Consider the following 23074-nt stretch of genomic DNA (forward strand, 5'->3'; position numbering starts at 1 on the left):
CCCTCCCTCATCATTATTGCACCCATCTCATTCACTTGCCCTGTCCTTTCCCTATCAGCCTCCCTGCTGCTACTTTGCAGGGAAGTTGGCAGTCTGAATGAGAATGGCCCCCATAGGCTCATGTATTTGAATGTTTGGTCCCCTGTGGTGGGACTGTTTGGGAAGGATTAGGATGTGTGACCATGCTGAAAGAGGTGTGTCACTGGGGACAGGCTTTGAGGTTTCAAATCAGCCCCCCTGCCTTGTCTGTGGATCAAATGTAAGCTCCCAGCTCCTGCTTCAGCACCATGCCTACCTGCTGACTGCCTTGCTTCCAGCCTTGATGCTCATGGATTCACCCTTGGAAACTGTAATCAAGCCCTCGATTAAATGCTTCTTCTAGAAGTTGCCTTGGTAACGGTATCTCCTCATGGCAATATTGACCCAAACTAAGACTTTAGCCCTTACTGACTAGTCCGCTGCGGGCTACCTGAGTTCAGAGCAAGGTGGGAAGTCAGGAGAAGTAGAGCAAGAGATCAACCCGACCAAGGTGAGACAATCTAGACCTGAGTGTGAGGGGGTGTGGTTGGGCTAGACCTGAGTGTGAGGGGGTGTGGTTGGGCTAGACCTGAGTGTGAGGGGGTGTGGTTGGGCTAGACCTGAGTGTGAGGGGGTGTGGTTGGGCTAGACCTGAGTGTGAGAGTGTGTGGTTGGGCTAGACCTGAGTGTGAGAAGGTGTGGTTGGGCTAGACCTGAGTGTGAGGGGGTGTGGTTGGGCTAGACCTGAGTGTGAGAAGGTGTGGTTGGGCTAGACCTGAGTGTGAGGGGGTGTGGTTGGGCTAGACCTGAGTGTGAGGGGGTGTGGTTGGGCTAGACCTGAGTGTGAGGGGGTGTGGTTGGGCTAGACCTGAGTGTGAGGGGGTGTGGTTGGGCTAGACCTGAGTGTGAGAGTGTGTGGTTGGGCTAGACCTGAGTGTGAGAAGGTGTGGTTGGGCTAGACCTGAGTGTGAGGGAGTGTGGTTGGGCTAGACCTGAGTGTGAGGGGGTGTGGTTGGGCTAGACCTGAGTGTGAGGGGGTGTGGTTGGGCTAGACCTGAGTGTGAGGGGGTGTGGTTGGGCTAGACCTGAGTGTGAGGGGGTGTGGTTGGGCTAGACCTGAGTGTGAGAGGGTGTATTTGGGCTAGACCTGAGTGTGAGGGGGTGTGGTTGGGCTAGACCTGAGTGTGAGAGTGTGTGGTTGGGCTAGACCTGAGTGTGAGAAGGTGTGGTTGGGCTAGACCTGAGTGTGAGGGGTGTGGTTGGGCTAGACCTGAGTGTGAGGGGGTGTATTTGGGCTAAACCTGAGTGTGAGGGGGTGTGGTTGGGCTAGACCTGAGTGTGAGGGGGTGTGGTTGGGCTAGACCTGAGTGTGAGGGGGTGTGGTTGGGCTAGACCTGAGTGTGAGGGGGTGTGGTTGGGCTAGACCTGAGTGTGAGGGGGTGTGGTTGGGCTAGACCTGAGTGTGAGAGTGTGTGGTTGGGCTAGACCTGAGTGTGAGAAGGTGTGGTTGGGCTAGACCTGAGTGTGAGGGGGTGTGGTTGGGCTAGACCTGAGTGTGAGGGGGTGTGGTTGGGCTAGACCTGAGTGTGAGGGGGTGTGGTTGGGCTAGACCTGAGTGTGAGGGGGTGTGGTTGGGCTAGACCTGAGTGTGAGGGGGTGTGGTTGGGCTAGACCTGAGTGTTAGGGGCTGTGGTTAGACTAGACCTGAGTGTGAGAGTGTGTGGTTGGGCTAGACCTGAGTGTGAGGGGGTGTGGTTGGGCTAGACCTGAGTGTGAGGGGGTGTGGTTGGGCTAGACCTGAGTGTGAGGGGGTGTGGTTGGGCTAGACCTGAGTGTGAGGGGGTGTGGTTGGGCTAGACCTGAGTGTGAGGGGATGTGGTTGGGCTAGACCTGAGTGTGAGAGGGTGTATTTGGGCTAGACCTGAGTGTGAGGGGGTGTGGTTGGGCTAGACCTGAGTGTGAGAGTGTGTGGTTGGGCTAGACCTGAGTGTGAGAAGGTGTGGTTGGGCTAGACCTGAGTGTGAGGGGGTGTGGTTGGGCTAGACCTGAGTGTGAGAAGGTGTGGTTGGGCTAAACCTGAGTGTGAGGGGGTGTGGTTGGGCTAGACCTGAGTGTGAGGGGTGTGGTTGGGCTAGACCTGAGTGTGAGGGGGTGTGGTTGGGCTAGACCTGAGTGTGAGGGGGTGTGGTTGGGCTAGACCTGAGTGTGAGAAGGTGTGGTTGGGCTAAACCTGAGTGTGAGGGGCTGTGGTTAGACTAGACCTGAGTGTGAGAGTGTGCGGTTGGGCTAGACCTAAGTTTGAGAGGGTGTGGCAGGGTACACAGCCTTGAGACACATGCCAGGCAGAAGGAATGCAATTGAGATAGGATGTAAAGGCAGAAAATTAAGGGGGCACAGGAGGAAGACGAAACAGATAACCTTGGGATCTGGGTTGCATTTCTTGCATACTGAAGGTCTAAAATGTCAACATAATTGAAAAAAAAAAAAAAGAGCATCTCAAAAATCAAACCAAACCAACATAAAAATGCAAAGCACTGGGAATATTGTCTAAAGTTAGAATATGCCCTTTTTATTTTGTTCTTGAGACAGGGCCTGACTAATGTATTCTATGCTTGCCTTGAGCTCCCCTGCATCCCAGGCTGGCCTTGAACTTATGACCCTCCTGCCTCAGTCCCCTGAATATGGGGATTATAGGCAGCCACCACCCCACGTCCTTTTCTGAGAGAGACTGCAAATGAATATGAAAACAACTAGTGAACCATGCTCAAGTCCAAAGTGTACATGACCCCTGAGTTTAACCTTGTCACCACCCCTCTCTCATTTTTAAACCTGAACAATTAATTTCATAAACTACCCTGCACCTTCATTTTTAAAAGGAAAAGCTTTAAGTTAAGGGAAATTACTAAACTAACTTCTGTATTTTTTTTTTTGCTTATATTTTTCTTTTCTTTTGCTTTTTTAAAAAATTACTTGTTTTATGTGTATGCATGTGTGTCTGTGTACCACATGTGTTCCTAGTACCCATGGATGCCAGAAGAGGGCATTAGATCCCCTGGGACTGGAGTAATAGGCAGTTGGTTTTTGCCATATGGGTGCTGGGAATTGAACCCAGGTCCTCTGCAAGAGCAGCCAGTGCTCTTAATAACAGAACAACCTCTCCAGTCCCCTTGTTTAATTCTCAAGTTTTACCTGCATTTTAAACTTTGCTATCCTTGAATCTGCTTATAAATTACACTCTCCAGGCAGTAAAACTTCAAAAAGCACACAATCCTAAACAAAGCTATTACTAAGATACTAAGTGCATCTCCCTTTCAAGAACCATGCTCAACATTTAAAGTATGCACTACCTCTTTGTCTTTACTTAAGAAACTCAACTTTGTGCATCAATGGCTGTGGAACCTGCATGGGACTGGACTAGGCCCTCTGCATGGCAAGACAGTTGTGTAGCTTGATCTGCTTGGGGGGACCCCTGGTGGTAGGATCAGAATCCATCCCTGGTGCATGAGTGGGCTTTTTGGAGCCCAGTACCTATGATGGGACACCTTGTGCAGCCTTGAGGCAGGGGGAAGGGCTTGTGAGAGACCTTGCCTTCTTGTGGGGGGGAATGGGGGTGGGTTGGGAGGGGAAGGCTGGAGGGGCAGAAGGGGGAAAGAGGGGGATCTCTGGTATGTAAAATGAATGAAAATTTTCTTAATAAAAAAAAGAAACCCAACTTAGTTTCATATTGGCTTGTCCTGAAATTTTGTCCATGGTGGCTTCTTCGAGTGGGGAACCCTAAGTGAGAATGCCCCCAGCCCACTGATGTGCAAAGGTGAGGAGTTAGAGAGGATTAGATAGACTGAAGCCAGGAATGTAAACAGTAGGATTCTCTGCAGAGATCTACAGATCTGAGCCTAGAGGCACATGACACCTTCTCTGGAAAGGTTCCAGGTGGACTGAACTTCTCGAGAAGCTGATGAAAGACAGGATTGTCATGATGGGAATATTACACACTGTAAGAGCAGCAGTCCGTTGGCTATGAGCAAAGTGGCTAGAGATAAAAATGCAGACACCGGTGAAGGTGGTAAGGACCCAGATCCGGCACAGTCGTAGAGATGGTGATGGGTTTGGGGATACGACTGGTTAGGTGGAGATGTCTGAGGCCCAAAATTTTTCAGGAGAAAACACCTAGGGAGACAACAAACTGGAAGTCAAAAGGCAAGGCTGAGGAATCAGTGGGATTTAAAGAGCACGTGCCACAAGACAGGAAGCATGGAGGTGCTCCACAGTCTTGGTCATTCCTACGTACTTGGAGGCTATTGTTTATTCTTATGATTCTAGGAACACTGAAGCAGGGCTGGGGTTGGACTTTTGAACCTACCCCTATGGATGAATGTCTCCTCAAAAATCACACATGGGAATCTTCACACTCAACATGACAATTTTAAGAGGTCGATGGGACCTTTGGGAAGTGTGGCGGTTTGAATGAGCATGGCCCCACATCTGCCAGGGAGAGCCACATACAGAAAGTGGAACTGGCCCTGAGAGAAAGGATTATGTTGCGGGAAGCAAGCTGGGAAGGGTGGAGCCATATAAACCCTTTGAAATCAGACATGAAGCTACAGGATTTGGAGTTTGTTCTGCTGGGTTTGTGTCTTGTTTTGGTCTAGTATTTCCTTGTTATACCCCTTTTCCTCTCTTTTGGAAAATAATAATTATATTCTGTGCCACTGTATGTTGGAAGTACACTTCACAGACTGCCTTGAGTCTTAGACTTTGGGCTTTAGACTGTGCTGAGACTGTGATAGACTATGAGGACATTTGAAGTTGGATTCAATGCATTTTGCATTATGATATGACTACAAGCCTATGGGGGGAGCCAGGGAGTAGAATGTGGTGGTTTGAATGAGAATGGCCTTCCATAGGCTCATGTTTGAATATTTGGTTCCTAGTTGGTGGAACTGTTTAGGAAGGATGACGTGGTGTGGCCTCCTTGGAGGAGGTTTGTCACTTGGGGGCAGGCTTCGATGTTTTGAAAGCCCACACCATTCCCAGTTGCTCTCTCTGCCTGGTGCTTTCCCACCAAGATGTCAACTCTCAGCTACTGCTGTAACATCATCCCTAGCTGCTGCCATGCTCTCTGCCATGGCGGTTACAGACTCTAACCTTCTGAAACTGTTGCTCCAGAACCACGAGCCACAAGTTAAATTCTTCCTTCTGTAAGTTGCCTTGGTCATGGTGTCTCATCCTGGCAATAGAAATGTAACTAAGACAGGAAGAAACTGGGTCACAAGGGCAGTACCTTAATGAATGGGATCAAGGTCCTTAGGAAAAAGGACCAGTCAGGTACTTTCCACTTCCGTCATTTGAGCACCATAGTAAGAAGACTCTGAACAGATCGGGACATGAGCCCTCACTAGACACAGAATCTGCCGGGGACTTGATCTCAGATGTTCGGCCGCTGAGCCTAGGAAGGTTACATTTCTGTTGTTCATAAGCCATGGAGTCTACAGTATTGTGTTACAGCAGCCTTCCCTGTCAATCACCCCCAGCTACCATGTACAGTGTATACCGACTTGCATTCTACCATAAACCAAGGAACTGGGTGGTGTTTCCAGACTTTACAATGGCCATGCATGACTGGGCCTCTTAGGATGGGAGGACCAGAGACGAGTCTCTCCAGGTGGTAGCAGAGGGATGAGGCCTCAGGCAGCACAGCCCTCTTCCCTTTCCAGCAACTGGAGGATGCAGCAGTCTGAGTGGGGAGCAGAGTTAGCCAGAATTATGGAAAAGAAGACCAAGAGGAGGAGATAGGCAGAGAGCTCCAGAAATCTGTTTAGGGCTCTGCTAGGATGCACATAGAGAATGAAATTAAAGGAGACGTTCCTGAGCAACCGTGCTGACAAGGCTGGAGAACATCCTAATTCCAACCAGCCGGAGTAGAGAGAGCTTGCAGAGTACCTGGAACGCCCGGGAACAGGGCGATTTCCTTCTTTCTTGGAAAGCAAATCTTATTGTAAGACTCTTCTGTGCTAGCAATCTCTGCATCTCCCATCCAACCCTGTGGCCAATTCACTAACAGCTTCTAGCTTTCCAGATCTCATCGGTTCTCAAAAATGGGCCCATGTTCTCGGCAGTCTTTGGCTGAAGAACACCGATAGGTTTTTCTATATTTTTTTCTGTACTGCATGTTCCTTCTCCCTTGAAAGTTTCTGCACTTTCTAGTCTTTTTTTAACCTTGATTCATTTGGTCATTTATTATTATTATTATTATTATTATTATTATTATTATTATTATTATTAATGTGCTTGTGTGTGTGTGTACAAGTGCACATGCACATGTGTGTTTTGAAGAAAACTTTTGGTGCCATCCTCAGGAACACCATTCATTCATCGCCGTTGAGACAGGAGTCTGTCTCTAGTTGGCCCTGTGCTCATCACTTAGGCTAGGCTGGCTGGCCAGCAAGCCCCAGGCATCCTCCTATCTCCATCTGCGTAGCACTGGGATACTTGGGTAGCAGCATGCTTGGCGTTTTGACATGGATGCTGGGCACGGAACTCAGATCCTCATGCTTGTGAGGCAAGCACTTTGGACTCCCCAGCCCTGTCAATCATCCTCTGCTTTCCTGACAGCTCTTCATGTTCTCTTCTAAACATTTTCATACCTCCGGGCTCCGTCTTCTGAAAAGCCCCCTTTTCTACTTGTGCTCACATTGGTCATAAGCCTTTGTTCACTTAAATGCACAGACAAAGTCCCATCCTACACAGGGAAAATTCTCTCCACCCTGAGGGGAAGGACCTCAGTGGATTCATGAGGTCATTCATAGAGACCTTAGAATGGGCCCAGTGGGCTGTAGGAAAAAAGAACTCTAAAGAAAGCTCCCTCTTGAACTATCCTAAACAAACCTTAGAGAGACCACTAATCCACACGTGCTGTGGGATGTCTTTCTGTATGCTGTGAATATGTGTTGCTCTGACTGACTGATAAATAAAGCTGTTTGGCCAATGGTGAGGCAGAATAAGGTTGGGTGGTACATTCCAACTAGAGAGAGAAGAAGAAGAAAGGCAAAGAGAGAGAGAGAGAGAGAGAGAGAGAGAGAGAGAGAGAGAGAGAGAGAGGAGATACCAGCTGCTGATGAAGGAACAACAACATGCCAGCACACTGGTAAGCCACGGAACACATGGCAAAACATAGATTAAGAATTATGGGTCCGTCAGGCAGTGGTGGTGCATGCCTTTAATCCCAGCACTCGGGAGGCAGAGCCAGGCAGATCTCTGTGAGTTCGAGGCCAGCCTGGGCTACCAAGTGAATTCCAGGAAAGGCGCAAAGCTACACAGAGAAACCCTGTCTCAAAAAACCAAAAAAAAAAAAAAAAAAAATTATGGGTTCATTTAAGTGTAAGAGCTAGTTAGTAATAAGCCTGAGCTAATGGCCAAGCAGTTATAATTAATATAAGCTTCTGAGTGATTATTCTATAAGCAGCTATGGGATCATGGGGGCTGGGCGGGACCAGAGAAAACTTCTGGCTACACACATGCAATTTATCCACTTTTCAAAACAACCCTTGATACTCTGAACAAAAACAGAACCATGTAGGTAATATCATATGACATTCATTGTAGCAAAGGAGAGGGAAAAAAGTCACACACACACCCTGCCCCAACCAGATGAGAAATCCATCCACAAAACCTTGTGTGAAACTGCACAGGGTCAGGTTGGAGCGGTGGCTCAGCTGTTAAAAGCTAGACTCACAACCAAAAAGATAAGAAAAGTTGCAGGGTTCAAAGGAAGAAGGAATAGCTAGGAAGGAAGAGAAAGAGAAATAGCCCATGGCTGAGAAAGAGAAGATGCTTCCAGTGTCTAGGGAGCTGCCTGGTGTGATCCCAAGAAACTTAGTGATAATGTGGCTCATCTGGATCTCATCGCCAGACCTGATACTCTCCAGTCAACCATGATCTGTTCCATAGAACACCCATGGCTGTGGCAGATCATGTACAAGACATTCTGTCAACCGTGCCTGAACAAGACCACACATTGTCCAAGCCACAGAAAGCCACGCATCCCTGTCACCTTATAAGACGAATGACTGCCACTTCTTTAGTAAACAAAACTTTAGCCTTCGTACTGTTAATCTTTTTCAAAGATGGGATTTGTGGGGGTAGTACACCACAGAGGCTTCTCCCTTCTCCCTTGTGTGACAGTACCCAGTCCTGAGTGACCCCTGCTCCCTTGGGCCACCCAACCAAAACTCCCATCCTATGAGTACTGACAAGCTAAAGTGATGGTTAGTATTCATTGCCAATTTGGTGGGATCTAGAATCATCTAGAAGATAAATCTCTGGTGTATCCATAAAGGAATTTCTAGATGAGATTAACCGAGGTGCAAAGGTCCACCTTAACTGTGGGTGGCCCCTTTCCATAGTATGGGGTTCCGTGCCAAATCAAAAGAGAAAGCAAGTTGAGATCCAGCGCCCATCTCTTTGCTTCAGAACTAGATGCCACGTGACCGGCTGCTTTAGGCTCCAGGCTCCAGACCTTCCCTCCTCTGAAGGACTGTATGTAACCTTAAACCATGCACCAAAACGAACCCCTCCTCCTCAGGTATTTAGTCACAGCAGTGAGAAAAGTGGCTGTGCTGACTGGTCTTAAGTCAACTTGACACAAGCTAGAGGCATCTGAGAGGAGGGAACCTCAGTTGAGAAAATGCCTCCGTGAGATGCAGCTGTAGGCAAAACTGGTGAGCCTTTTCTGAATTAGTCATGAATGGGGGAGGGCACAACCCACCATCCCTGGGCTGGTGGTCCTGTGTGCTATAAGAAAGCGAACTGAGCAATTTAGGTTGAGCAAGCCAGTAAGCAGCACCCCTCCATGGCCTCTGCATCAGCTCCTGCCTCCAGGTTCCTGCCTGGCTTGAGTTCCTGTCCTGACTTCCTTTGATGATGGACTATGATGTGGAAGTGTCAGCCATATTAACCCTTTCCTTCCCCAGGTGCTTCGGTCATGGTGTTTCATCACAGCGATGGTAACCCTAACTAGGACAGTAGCTCGTGTACCTCCTTCCTGAATTGGCCTCGATTAATAAGTATGACTTGTGCAACAGCAGGTATGTTGTTGGTGGTCTTTGGCTAAAGGGCATGAACAATGATTTGAGAACCAGTTTAGGGGATAATGGGATTGGTCATTAGTGGGGGAAATGTGGCAAAGAGGTTAAAAAGAAGAAATGTAAAAAAAAAAAAAAAAAAACCCACTGAGAAGGAAGGTCACGGGAGCTTGGAGAGAGAGCCAGGTTGTATACAAAAAGGAACAAAGGATGGAACTGTAAGGGAGATGAAAAGACAAGGCCACATGCTTAGAAAACTTAAGCTGTAGCTGGTCTCATAAATGAGTGGCCACAAATAGGGAATTGAGGTACTATTTGGTAAGCATCTTAGAGAGAGCCTATACACACTGGAGATAGAGTAGGAAAGGCCAGAGGAGGGTAAGTAACCACAAAGGCCGTGAAACAGGGCAAATGATAGAAGGACCTGACTTCACAGGTGGGCAGGCTGGGACTCCTGACTCTGTCTAGGGAGGGGAGTGACTGAGAGTGGTGGAATTGGAAGGGTTTCTTGGGTTTGGGATGCTGACTTCTACGTTCTTTGTGGCTCCATCTTGCCCATGATAAGTAGCATATTCTCTCCCTGGACCATAGTGGCTGGTGCAGGGATGGGCCAGCACACTGAGACCTTCTAATTTAACTAAGGCACCAATGCATCCATCAACTCTGAGTGCCTGTCCGGTTCGAGGCACAGTTGCAGGTTCTGGGATACAGCCATGAGTATGTAGTTCTTCTCTGTAAAGGATTTGTGTTTTGTTATATAGTCTATACAAAGGGTCATCTGAGGCAATGATAAATGCTACAAAAGGCCCCTTCTTGACCACATTAGACTGCTTTGGGATGCAGTAGGCACATTTGGGTAGGATTACTGGAAGGAAGGCTTGCTGGGAGGTAAGATGTAAATAGAGTTAAGGGATGTGAGGGAGGGGCCTAGGGGAAGGATGCATCCTCAGCCCAAAGAGGAAAGAAGCAAGAGAGACCGAACACTATGGGAAATCCAAGGAGACTGGCACATCCAGGTGGCAGCACCCAAGGAGAAAAGGTGCCGATCAAACTAGAACAGTGGGCAGAGGAATCGTGGGTTCTTGCCAACACAACTGGAACAATATCTCTGGATTCCATGGAATCTGGAGGGGACCCCCAACAGCTGTTCACTGCACTGGTCTCCTGCCCCCTTTCAAGCTGGTAAAAGGAAGGGGTTCCCGTGTTCAGCAGGACCCAGCTAGAATAAAAACTGGAGAAACTGACCCTGGTCATAAACACCTTTTGCTTCCCAAAAGGAAAACGTATTTTGGGTTGCAGACCTTGTACTGAGTGAGTGGCTGGCTAAAGCACCAGTTTTAGGTGTCAAGGAGGGGTCTGGCTCTGGTTCTATGACTGACCTCCTTGCGCTACAGCGCGGACTGACCGTGCGGGAGAAACCAAAGCCTGGAGTGTAACTAGCAGGGCTCCCAGAGTGCGAGGAAAACAGCTCTAGGGGCACCTGTCCCAGACGGCTCTGGGGTCTTCCCTACCCGCTACCTTCTCAAAGACCCACCTCAATGATCTCCAGCATCTCCACCCGGGTGATCTTGCCGTCCCCATCCAGGTCGTACATGTTGAAAGCCCAGTTCAGTTTCTGCTCAAAGCTGCCTCTGGAGGTGATGGACAGGGCACAGATGAACTCTCGGAAGTCGATGGTGCCGTCACCGTTCTTGTCGAAGGTGCGGAAAGCGTGCTGCGCGAACTTGGAGGCATCTCCATAGGGGAAGAACTGCAAAGGACACACAGGTCAGGGGGTCAGGAGCGGGAGGACGTGCAGGTGCAGGGAGGTTCCCCAACACAGAGGCAGGGGCGCGGGAGGGCAGAGGCTCACACCATGCCCCCACCGCAGTACATACAGCCTGACTAATGAGCATGGCTGGAGGCTGGGTTGACCTCATCTTTCAGCAGAAGGCATCGGGGCCATGACGATCAAGGGAAGGGAGGCAGAAGAGGAGGCCTTCTCTCCGCTTGTCCTTATGCACAGGCACAGACCCTTTCCTGTGGTGCACGTGGCTTCCATCTGGGTGAGGTCCACTCAGGACCCTCCTTTTTGTAGTCTCTTTAGTCACTCACCTCCAGGGACAGGACAGAGGCAGGTGGCAGGCCACCCGGGGCGGTGCAACATAAACTTCCAGGTTCCACTAAGTTCACCACGCCACAGGATGCAGGGACCTGCAGGGACCAGTTTTCTGCCTGCCTCTGGTCTCTGGTGCCAAGATACCTTGTGTCCTCTCCCTAGGTGAGATTCCAGCCTTTTTTTCTTTTCTTTTTTCTTTCTTTCTTTCTTTTTTTTTTTTTTTTGTAACTTAAAAAAAAAAAAAACAGGGACTTTTCCTTTGCAGAGCAGACATTAAAAAAATCTATTAAAAATAGAACATGACTAGGGTCTATTGTGAGAGACATAAAGAGCTCTTTTCACAGGGCCAGCAGGCAACAGGCTGTGTGGGTGAGAGAGACTGGACATGAGGAGAGACTTTCTGTGGGAGGGCTGAGACCTCTAGAGTTAGTTCCGAGTGGTCCTGGGTGCCCCTCAGACAGGATCCCAGGCCTCCTACAAACGGCAGGCAGTTCTGAGCACAGGCAACACACAGAGATCTCAAGACCCCAAGCAGAAACACAAACAAACTGCTTTGTCCAAAGCGTGCACGGGGAAGGTATGTTTGCTTTGCTGGATAAATCTGTTCTAAGTAGGGGTCATTGGCCGAGGACCAAGGTTGGTCTCTGTGGTTCCTGCCCGGAGTTTTGCCTGAGTGGAGGGACCATATGGGCAACCGCTACTCAGATGGCCACTGGTGTGCCCTCGGAGTGCTAGTTACTGGGGCCATGGGTCCAGCGTTGTCCATGTCTGCCCACCCACCTCCTCCTGCACCCAGAAGCCCCCTGGGAAGCAGATGAATTTCCTCCAGGTCCATCGAGATGGCTCGGCAGGGAAAGTTATTTGCTGTTTGACCTGAGTTTGATCGCCAGTCGCCAGAGAGAACAGATTCCCCCGAATTGTCCTCTGACCTCCACCTATAAGCTATGGCACCTGTCTGCCCACACTCAGACACACATACACATATCATACATCACACACAGCACATATAGACCAATAATAGAGTGATTTTTTTTTTTTAATAAACAGGAAAAAGAAAATTTTCCAAAGAAATAAAATAGGCCTTTCCATATCAGGACTTGACATGTGTGGCCTAGAAAAGACACAGAATAGCAGGGGGCCAGAGAGGTCACTGCAAGCTGTCCCTAGTGCCGTGGTTCTCAGCCTGTGGGTCACGACCCCTTTGGGGTTCCAGTGAGCCTTCAGCAGGGGTTACCTAAGGCCATCGGAAGTAGCAGATATTTACATTACATCGCTACATCACTGTAGCAAAATTCCAGTTATGAAGTAGCAACGAGAAAAATTTTTTATGGTTGGGGTCACCACCACATGAGGGTCGCAGCATCAGGAATGTTGAGAACCACTGGTCTAGAGATGTTACTACTCCACACCAAAGCGGGTTCCCACTTCTCTCACTGTGTAGCAAAAATCACCCCAACATTCAGAAACTTAAAACAAGGGCAATTGTTTCATTGTTTTCATTATCTCAGACTATAAAAACTTCATAGCTACTTATTTTTTCACCATCCGTTTCTTCCCACTACATACACCTTTTTTTTTCCTCTTTTTTTGAGACAAGTTCTCACTCTGTGAACCTGGCTGGCCTGGTACTATGTTGACCAGGCTGGCCTTGAACCCACCTGCTCCTGCCTCTCAAGTGTTGGGTTTACAAACACGTAACACTACACCTGGCCATCAAGCTTATCTTTATATGGTCCTGAAGACCAGCATCGCCCTTTATTTCCTTAATCCCTAACCATACCCCATTTCTCCCAATGTCCCCTTTTCAGGACTTAATCAAAATGCCAAGGTTTTCTTTGTGTGCCATCCTGAGTGCTGGGGATGCAGAGACCAACATCTTGGTGTCCTTGTACTGCTGGACTACATAGTCATTGCGGGAATCATTCGGAGTCTGCCATGGTCTTTTTAACTTCGAAGAGCCAGAACATGGGGCTGAACAGAGCTCAGGGGACCTTAGGAGGGGGTTCTGCAGAGAAGTGCTGTCTTCCTCTTGACCTGATCAGCAGGATTCTCTTTCTCACTCGTGCCCCACCCCCCTGCTACTGAGGGGCTTGAACATGAGCACTGGAAGCCAGGTTCTGAAGGTGGAAAGGACCAAATTCACACCTGACACATCCCAATGCACATGCTTGCTCTTTGCAGGTCACGAGCACCGTGGAGGTTGTCCCTTTCTAGGCAGGAATTGTTGATGTGCCCATCTGCCTGTAGGTAGGGCTGGTGCGTGAGATCTGGAGCTGGGATGGGGCAGAGCCAACCCTTCAAAGATCCCCTGGTGTCCCCTCACCAGAGAGCACTGGGCGCATTTCCTTTTTCCATTGTCTTTTGGAAGTGTGGTATCTCCTCTTTCTATCTCTCTTAGCATACTTTTAAGTGAAGGGATCGCTGACAGCTCTATCTAAAAATAGCTGGGCACTGTAGGTCAGTATATTAAAAATTAATTTAGAACTGGAAATTCTTGAGAGAAAAATCGATCACGGATTTTGGACGATGAAAGTTACATGTGCCTTGCAAAAGGTTTATTTACTGACTCTAGCAGCCCTCGTTTTTTACTGTGGAAGAAGTGAGTGTGTACCTGAGAGCTGTCACAGATCTGGAGTGATCGTTTCCTCTGAAAAGTCCTTCTGTTGAGTTCTGAGTTTCTCTGATTGGAGAATCTCTCCGCTTTTGATGGCTTGGTCTAACCTTGGATGGGTCATCACGGAAAAATGAAGTCACGCTGTCTTCAGTCTCTTCAAGAAGGAAGTCAGGGTCTTGAACTCAAACCTCTTTCTCTCAGAGAGGAACAGAGCCTGAGCATACAGCATTCCCACCCCCCATATTCTTCTTGACTTTTTTCCCAGCTCCATCTATTTTGCTTCAGCTCCTGTATTAAATATTGATATGGAAGTCATTTTTGTTGACAGTGAATTTTTTTGTTACTATTTTAAGATAGGGTTCCCCTGCAATTTAGGCTGGCCTTGGACACTTAATCCATCTGCTTCCTTCTCCAAAGTGCTATGAATATAGGCAGGCATGTGTCCCCACACTGACTTTTAAAATGAGCATTGAGATTATACCTATATGTCTCTATAAGATACTAGTCTTATTTCATCTAATCCTTATGACAAAACCTGTTATTATACATTCCATTTTAAAGCTGGGCAGTGGTGTCATACACCTTTTATCCCAGCACTTGTGAGGCAGAAGCAGGCAGCTATCTGTGAGTTCAAGGCCAGCCTGGTCTACAGAGCAAGTTCTAGGACAGCCTGAGTTACACAGAGGAATCCTGTCTTGAAACTCCCCCTTCCCCCTTTTTTTTTTTTTTTTTTTTTTTTTCATATTACAACGGATAAGTAGCCAAAGCTTAAAAGATCAGGGAGTTTGTACAAGATCTAAGCTGTAAGCCGGGCAGTGGTGGCACACACCTTTACTCCCAGCACTCGAGAGGCAGAGCCAGGTGGATCTCTTTGAGTTTGAGGCCAGCCTGGTCTACAGAGCAAGGTCCAGGACAGGCACCAAAACTACACAGAGAAACCCTGTTTCAAAAAACCAAAAAAAAAAAAAAAAAAAAAAAAATCTAGGCTGTAAGGAGCAGGATTTGAATCGAGATCCATGCAGCCATTTCTGCCACAGCCTTTGATTCTCTTTGTCAGGAGTTGGCTGAGGAAATAAACAGAAATCCACATTTGTCGAAGTGTTACATAATTCCTAGATTCCATCATCCCCAAAGCCTGCACTTCCGTTCTGTGTCCAAGCCACCTCATGGTAGTATCTATGTGCCTCGGAGAAATGGTTGAAATGCAGCCAGGGGCTATTTTAAAGACTGGTTCATTCTTTAATTAAAAACAAAAAAATTCATGAGCAGCTACTATGTGTCAGCCAGCCTTGTATTAAGTGTTGGTAACACAGATAGAAAAGAACAAAACAAAACACAGAAAGCATTAACGGCAGTGAAAGAATTGATGGTGGTCTGAATGAGAACAGCCCCGATAGGCTAACGTATTTCAATGCTGGGTCCCTAGTTGGTGGAACTGTTTTGGTGGAAGGAACAGGGGGTGTGTGTGGCCTTGTTGGCAGATGTGTGTCACTTGAGATTTCAAAAGCCCACGCTATTTCCGGTTGCTCTCTCTGCCTGGCGCTTGTGCATCTAGATGTGAGCTCTCAGCTACTGCTCCAGCGCCATGCCTATCTGCCCGCTGCCAGGCCCCCCCCCATAATTGTCACAGACTCACCCTCTGAACCTCACTAAACCCTCTACACCTCACTAAACTTTTCCGTAGGTTGCCTTGGCCGTGGTGTCTCACCACAGCAATCGAAAAGGAACTGAGACAAGATAAATTTAAATAAAGCACTTCATAAATAAGTCTAAAAATCATCTATAACAAATGGTACGTAAATTCACAGACAAGAGTAGGAACCATGATGTCATGAGTTTTTTTTTCTTTTTTTTTTTTTTTTTTTGGTTTTTTGAGACAGGGTTTCTCTTGTGTAGTTTTGGTGCCTGTCCTGGATCTCGCTCTGTAGACCAGGCTGGCTTCAAACTCACAGAGATCCGCCTGGCTCTGCCTCCCGAGTGCTGGGATTAAAGGCATGTGCCACCACTGCCCGGCTATGAGTTTTAAACTTTAGGAGAATGGGCAGTCACTTCCTCCCCTCTTATTACTAGGCTGCTAATGACCCTTTGGTCTTCTGCATTGCCTAGAGTTTCAGCATCACACAAATCTCCCCATCCCTGACGGAACCCCACACCCATACCCTGAGGAGACTTGTTGGTTGTTTTCTGCTCTTTTTTGGGGGGGGGTCTGCTACCCAGCTCCCAAATAAATCACACACGGAGGGCTTATTTTTATAAACACCTGGCCTTAACTTGGCTTGTCTCTTGCCAGCTTTCCTTAACTTAAATTATCCTATCTATCTTTTGCTTCTGGGCTTTTCCTGTTTCTTACTTCTGTAGATCTTACTCTTACTCCATGGCTTGCTGTGTAGCTGGGTGCCTGGTCCCTGGGTCCTCCTCCTTCTCTGGCTACTTCTTTTTTTTTTCCCACTCCTCCATATCTCCCCCCCCCATTTCTCCTTCTATCTATTCTCTCTGCCTGCCAGCCCCACCTATCCTCTCTCCTGCCTTGCTATTGACTGTTCAGCTCTTTATTAGACCATCAGGTGTTCTAGACAGGCAAAGCATCACAGCTTCACAGAGTTAAACAAACGCAACAGAAACAAAAGCAACACGGTTTAAAATAATATTCTACTACCGAGACTAGCACTCGGGAGAAGAAAGACGACCCTGTGACATGCCTGTGGTCTTTGCCTCTCCCTCAGGTAGACACAGGATCAGTTAGCGCTACCGCAGAAGCATTTCCTGTGACTGGGGGCTGTTCCCGTGTTTCTTTACCGCGTGTATCGAGTGGTGAGGATTGCAACGTTCATTTCCTCTAAGGGGTGCTGAGGCCTATCCAGCCTTTCCATTCCTAAGTCATGCTGTCAGCCATCCCCTCTTCCTCCAGACCACCCAGTGTGGGCACAGAGATGGTCTCAGAGCACTAAGCCGTCCTTCCATATGGGGACTGTCTTTCACTGTCCCTGACTCCCCTCTCCTCTGCCCCTAGTTGCTGATGGAATATGTGTCACTGGTCTAGAAGTGTGACCAGTGTGATGCTTAGAGAGCATGGTGCATGTGTGAGGGTAGGGGGTTGGGGATGGGGGCAGGGGTGAGCATCTCATGAGAATCTCCCGGTTTGGGCAAGATGTCCTGCCGCTCCTCTTGCCTCTCTGTAATGAAAGATGCCACTTCCCCTTGAATCCCTCAGTTGACCTGCAATGGGCGGGGCTGTGCGGGAGGCAGACCTTAGCGAGGCCCTGTCCCGTCCTACTGGGATGGCTGATGGGTTGTGGCAGGAGGGTGTGACATCAAGGGCACTGTGGAGGAAGGGCTCTGCAGGGCTCTGCCAGCTGCCCAGCTGAAGACCATACAGTCCTCAGCTCACAGAATGGAGTAGAAGTCGAGACGGAGCCCAAGTGAAGAGGACTGCTGGATGACATGGCCATGGGGAGACCTATACTTCACAAGGGCACAATTGTCATTGAGATAACCTCCTACTGTCCATTCTGTTCTGTTCCTGTTTGCCATGCTGGGGATTGAACTCAGGTTCTTCTTCTTTTTTTGTTTCCCCGAGATAGTGAATAGTGAATTTTTGGTGCCTGTCCTGGATCTCGCTCTGTAGACCAGGCTGGCCTCGAACTCACAAAGATTTGCCTGGCTCTGCCTCCCGAGTGCTAGGATTAAAGGTGTGCACCACCAGCGACTGGCGAACTCAGGTTCTTAGTAGGAAAGGCTAAGCAGTCTGCCCCTGTGTAGTGGGTAGCCATTCCAGCTGGATCTGGAAGTTCCAACCCCCATTGAGGCTTTGGCAACTGCCATGCCTACAAGGCGGGGCCAAGGGAGGACTCTAGAGACCCGAGATCTGGATGGGCCAGCTCTCTCTCTGTTCCTGGACCCTGGACAGTGGAGGGTGACCAAGCAAAGCTCCAGAGAACACCGCCGGACTGTGCTGCATCTTTTCCAGAACCGGCCACCTACCTATCCCTTCATTTGTAAGTTACCCACTAAATAAATCTTTCTTTTAACTATGTGGAGTGGCCTTAATAATTTCACCAATACCCCTGGGCTAATCTCAGCCTCTTTTTGTTCTTGCACATCTACACACCTATGAACACAGGCACAGTAACTGCCTGTGATGGGCACTTTTATGTCAACGTGACACAGCTAAAGTCACCTGAAAGGAGGGAACCTCACTGAAAAGAAATACCTCTATTAGATAGGGCTGTGGTCAAGCCTGGAGGGCATTTTCTTACTTAGTGATTGAAGGGTGAGGGCCCAGCCCATGGCGGGGGGTGGTGCCATCCCTGGGCTGGTGGTCCTGGGTTCTATAAGAAAGCAGGCTGAGCAAGCCATGGGGAGCAAGTACCTTTCCATGGTCTTGGCATCAGTTCCTCCTGATTGGAGGTTCCTACCCTGTTTGAGTTCCTATCCTGACTTCCTTTGGTGATGGACTATGGATGTGGAGAGTCTAAGCCAAATAAGCTCTTTCCTTCCCAAGTTGCTTTGGTCATGGTGTTTCATCACAGCAATAGTGACCTTAGCTAAAATGAGTTGGTACCAGGGTAGTGGGGGATTGCTGTGGTAGACCTAACCATGTTGTTTTGGGGAGGATTGTGGAACTTTGGGCTAGAAAAACCATTTCAGTGTTGTGATCTCAAGTGGGCTATTTGGTAAGAGCTTGGAAGATAAGAATGTTGAGAGCAGTGCACAGGATGGAGGCCGGGCTTGTGACGTTTCAAAGAGAAGTTTAAAGACTATCGGGGCCGTTTGTTATTTTGAATTATGATTCCATAGTTCTGGTGAGCTGGGGCTAAAGAATCGGTTGTGATTATCAAGATATCAGAACTACTAAAGTGAAACCTTCGCTTTGCCGGGATACTCGAGGCTGGTTGGCTGGAGCTGAGAAATTCTCAGTGATTAAGAAGAGACCAGTGTCACTGAGGCAAAGGCTTCTTCTGGGAAGTGTTTCCTCAGGGTCAGCGCACAGGCTGTGTTCCAGACATGGTCAAGGCTGTAGTACCTCGTGCTGGCAGCTGAACTTGGTAGGGTAAGAGTCACCCAGGTGGTACTGGTTTTGAAGGCGTGAAGGGGGTCATGGAGAGCAGCTGAGGCTTGGCACTGTGTGGCAGTGTTGGAGTCCCTGAAGAGAGCCCAGGAGAGGCTATTGGTGAAAGTGAGCCCAGGCGCAGCAAGGGACCCCAGCATTTTGGAGGTGCCAATACCATGGGTAGGATCACCAAGAATGGTAGCCGTGGTGGAGTGGAGCCAGCTGGAGCCTAGAAGACAAGCTGTGTGTGCTGCAGAGGGCGGAGCCAGAGAAGTGACCCAAGCCCTTTGGAGGCACCCAGAAGATGGTGAGTGAATAACAGATAATTGGACATTTAGTTATTCATACTTTTGGAGTTTGGTTTTGCTTTGTTCAGAGCGTGGCTGTGCCCTGGCTCTTCCCTCTTTTTTTTTTTTTAAATTTTATTTTATTTTATTTTATAATACATTTCAGTTCTACATATCAGCCATGGATTCCCTTGTTCTCACCCCCCCCCTCTTCCCTCTTAAAGTAAGAAAGTATTTAACTTAATTTTGATATTTACAGGAGCTCACAGTTGAGATATTTTGAATTTTTAAAAGATTCTGATTTTTAAAGAGACGAGGTATTTTAAAGGAACTGAACTTAAAAGTTTTTTTTTTATTCATTTTACATACCAACCACAGATCCTCCTCTCATCCCCCTTTTGCTCCCTCTACCCTTCCCCCGCCCCCAACCCACCTATCATCCCCTCCTCCAACAGGGTACAGGAGCTGAACTTTTTAATGTGTTTGATTTTTTAAAGACTGTGGTACTTTTAAAACTATTTATGGTTTTTTTCCTTTTAATTTTCTTTTTATTTATTCTTTGTGTCTTTCCCATGATGCATCTGGATCCTATTCATTTTCCTGTCCCTTTGTATTTGCCCTCTGCCCTTGCAACCTCTGCCCCCAACAGAATACAATTTAAGAGGTTGAGTGATTAGCATAAGATAACACTGCTAAGGTGTGTGAGGAGGTGTGACAGGACATATTACTGTCTTCCTCAAAGCTCTGGTTCTTCCCAGCTTCAAAACCTACCAACTGGAGCCTCTCTCTCCTTTACCAGCCCCACAGACAGGACCTGGACTCTCTCTTTAGGGATCTTTATCTCCTTGACTGTGTTGCACATCCAAGGTGTCCTCATGGGCTCTTGCGCTCAGCTGGTCTGTTTCTCACTTAGCCTGTTGGGGTGTTGCCCACCTCCTATGGGAGCCCCCAGAGGTTAGCGGCTTTGAAGCTGTGCTCAGCACTAATGCCTGCCCGGGGAGCTGTGGCTCTTGTGTCCGGCTGGCCAGCTTCTCCTGTGGCCCTTGTGAGGGGGTGTCAATGATAGGCTCTCTAGTATTGTTCCTGTAACTGTATAAGCAGTGGCTAGCGCTGGAGTATTCGGCAACCCTCTTGCTAGGTGAGCAACATTTCCTGAGGAGATGTAAACAAACATATATATGTATATGTACATATGTTTATATGTATATATGTATATATATCCCAGATAGGGAACCCATAACAAACCAAAGCTGGACTTGCCAAACCTATGCGTCTATCCAGCTTACTTACAAAGCAAAGGAAAGGAGTTACTCACAGTGTATGGACCGCCCCTAAACAACAGCATCACCAAAAAGTCCCACCCCACCGTGGATGATGACCTCAGAGAGGCTACAGTGTGGAGTCTCACTTGCAGCTAACTTTTTATTTCCTGTATATATCCTAATATGTTCCAAGACCCCTTGCAGCTTAGGGATAGAGGACATGGATGAGCGATGGCTGGATGGCTGGACGCCCAGCTGAGGGTCATGTGACCCTCTCCCTGTCTTCTACTGTGGACTTTATGCAACTTCATTACCACTACCAGAGATCTAGCCATCATGTACTATTCTGGTTCCTTCCATGACTGCCAGGCCCAGGGCATCTTTACCTGAAGAAAACAATAGGATGATCACGTGATACCTGGAGGGAGAAGCCATGTCATAACAGACTGCAGTGTATGTGTGCTAGGCTTCTGAATGACAAGTGCCCTTCAGGTAAACCTGGCACTTGGTTTTGCCCACCGGCTTTTCAACCCCCTGAGGTCTAACCCAGGACGTGACCGCAATGCCTTGGCTGCCCTGTTAATTCCACTGACATGGTACGTTGCTCGCTCTCAACTCCCTCCTGTCCATCTACTCCCAGGCTCCAGTCCATTCCCCCCATAACTCCAGAGGAAGCAAGGGTTCTCCCAGGCCTCCATCTGCTGTCTGCACCTCTGTGTCCAGTTTCAGGGCCTCTGTTCCTGGGCGCTTCTGTTAGCTCCTCCAGGCTCTTGCTGCGCCCTCTGGCTGCAGCCCTACTGTGTGTGTGGAGCGTTGTCCTGCTGTTGCCATTGTTTGAAAAGCTCCCCTTTTACCCTCTGTCCACCCACCCCATGTTCATTTTTCCGGCTCTTGGGTCAGGTCAACCTGCTGCATTCACATCACCCAGTCTAGTCTTTGACGACAGTTCTGACAGCCATGAAGGGCCCACAGGACTGCTGGCTTATGTCATCTGTGAGCTAAACAGAACAGTGAATGACCTGATTTTGCCACCACTTTAATCTCTGGGGCTTGGTTTTACCAGGCCGGGCACACAGTAGGTGTTCAATAAACGTCCGTTGAATGCGGAGACAGCATCATAGCAAGTCTGTTCTGACAGTTGGCGGCTCTCGCAACTCCACCCAGTGGTCAATACAAGGGGAGAAGTGCCTTCTGAAGGCTCCCGCAGTCCAGTGCGCTGAGGAAGGCTCACCATTTGGCCTCAGACCTCACTGTCGTTACTCCTGGAGTTGATGATTCATGGGGGAATGAATCATCTCAGCACAGCACGGAGCACCCTTATCACGTGGCCGGGAAGAGGAGAGAGTGGCAGTTCTCTTTAATTAGAGATGGCAAATGCCAAACCAGTTTCCTGTTAAGTGTTCATTGAATAGATACTCGCAGGAGCCTGTTGGTGCCAGGTTCAATGAGGAGCCCTGCAGGGGCCGGAAGGAGAGATCTGCTGTCTGCCTTCCTGCCGAGGCAACTCAGTGCGGGGGTGGGGGGTAGGGTAGGGGGGGTGGGAGGTAGGGGGGTACATGTAGTCACAGGCACATCCCAAACACCTGAACTTTCAGGAGGGTGACTGGGGGGGGGGGGGACACTCACCCTTCCTCTCCACCCTAACAGGTCACTCAGGACTCAGAGCTGCCGCACCTCTTTCCTCTCTGTAACAACACCCATTTTTCATAATCGGCATTGTGGTGTTATTGCAAAGTATTAATGCTTGTTATGGCTCTTGCAAATGGCATTGAGCTTTGAGAAAAAAAAAAAAACCAACGTTGAACTAAGTTTCTAGAGAGGAGGCCTTTGGCTCTTGGGTTAGAGTACACAATATTTCATGGCCTAAACGGGATGGTTAGGAGCTCCAGGGAGGCTGATGGTCTAGAAACCCAGACAGGTTCATTTCCAGGTCCCCATCCCCCACCTTTAGAATCCCTACATTGGGAAAGGCAAAATCACCTTAACAGTAAGGAAAATCTGGTATTTTATTCTTCATTGTGTCTTCGCTTCCTCTCAGAAAAGGATCTGGGACATTGTGTGGGTGCCGTATACAATGCCTGTCGTACTAGGAGGGGGTGAAGGCTGTAACCCGTCGTGGAAGAAAGGATGCAGAATTGAAGTGACGGAGTATCAGGGTGGGGCTCTCCCCTCTCTAAGACTTCCGTTACCTTGGCTGGAAAGTGAAGGCTACATCAAAGAAGCTCCAGGATTCCTTTGAGTTGTGATGTTTTATTTATTTTTCTGATTCTGAGTTAAATATAAAATAAATAGGTAGATAGCGAAACAGACAGATGGACAGGTAGTACATGTAGTGGTGTGGGCCTGTAATGGCAGAACTCTAGAAACTGAGGCAGGATGGTTGAAAATCTAAGGCCAACCTGAGCTGTGAGATAGTGTCTTAAACAGACAACAGTCCCTTCTGAACAAGCCCATAAATAAATAAATAAATAAATAAATAAATAAATAAATAGCACTTAATACCCAATGATCAAACTTTGAAAATGAATATCTATCTATCTATCTATCTATCTATCTATCTATCTATCTATCTATCTATCTGTCTATCTGTCTATCTGTCTATCTGTCTATCTGTCTATCTGTCTATCTGTCTATCTGTCTATCTGTCTATCTGTCTATCTATCCA

At 48.2% G+C, this 23074-nt stretch overlaps 1 protein-coding gene across 1 annotated transcript in view; it reads right to left on the reverse strand.

Moving 5' to 3' along the window:
• Positions 1–23074, reverse strand: part of Vsnl1 (visinin like 1) — a 113049-nt gene that overhangs the window by 4175 nt on the left and 85800 nt on the right. Inside the window, exon 3 of the mRNA XM_028867616.2 lies at positions 10633–10848. Coding sequence (XP_028723449.1) covers positions 10633–10848 — 216 coding nt within the window. The remainder of the gene's footprint in view (positions 1–10632; positions 10849–23074) is intronic.

This window comes from Peromyscus leucopus, chromosome 22 (genome assembly GCF_004664715.2).
Source record: "Peromyscus leucopus breed LL Stock chromosome 22, UCI_PerLeu_2.1, whole genome shotgun sequence".
In the NCBI taxonomy this organism is placed as follows: domain Eukaryota; kingdom Metazoa; phylum Chordata; class Mammalia; order Rodentia; family Cricetidae; genus Peromyscus; species Peromyscus leucopus.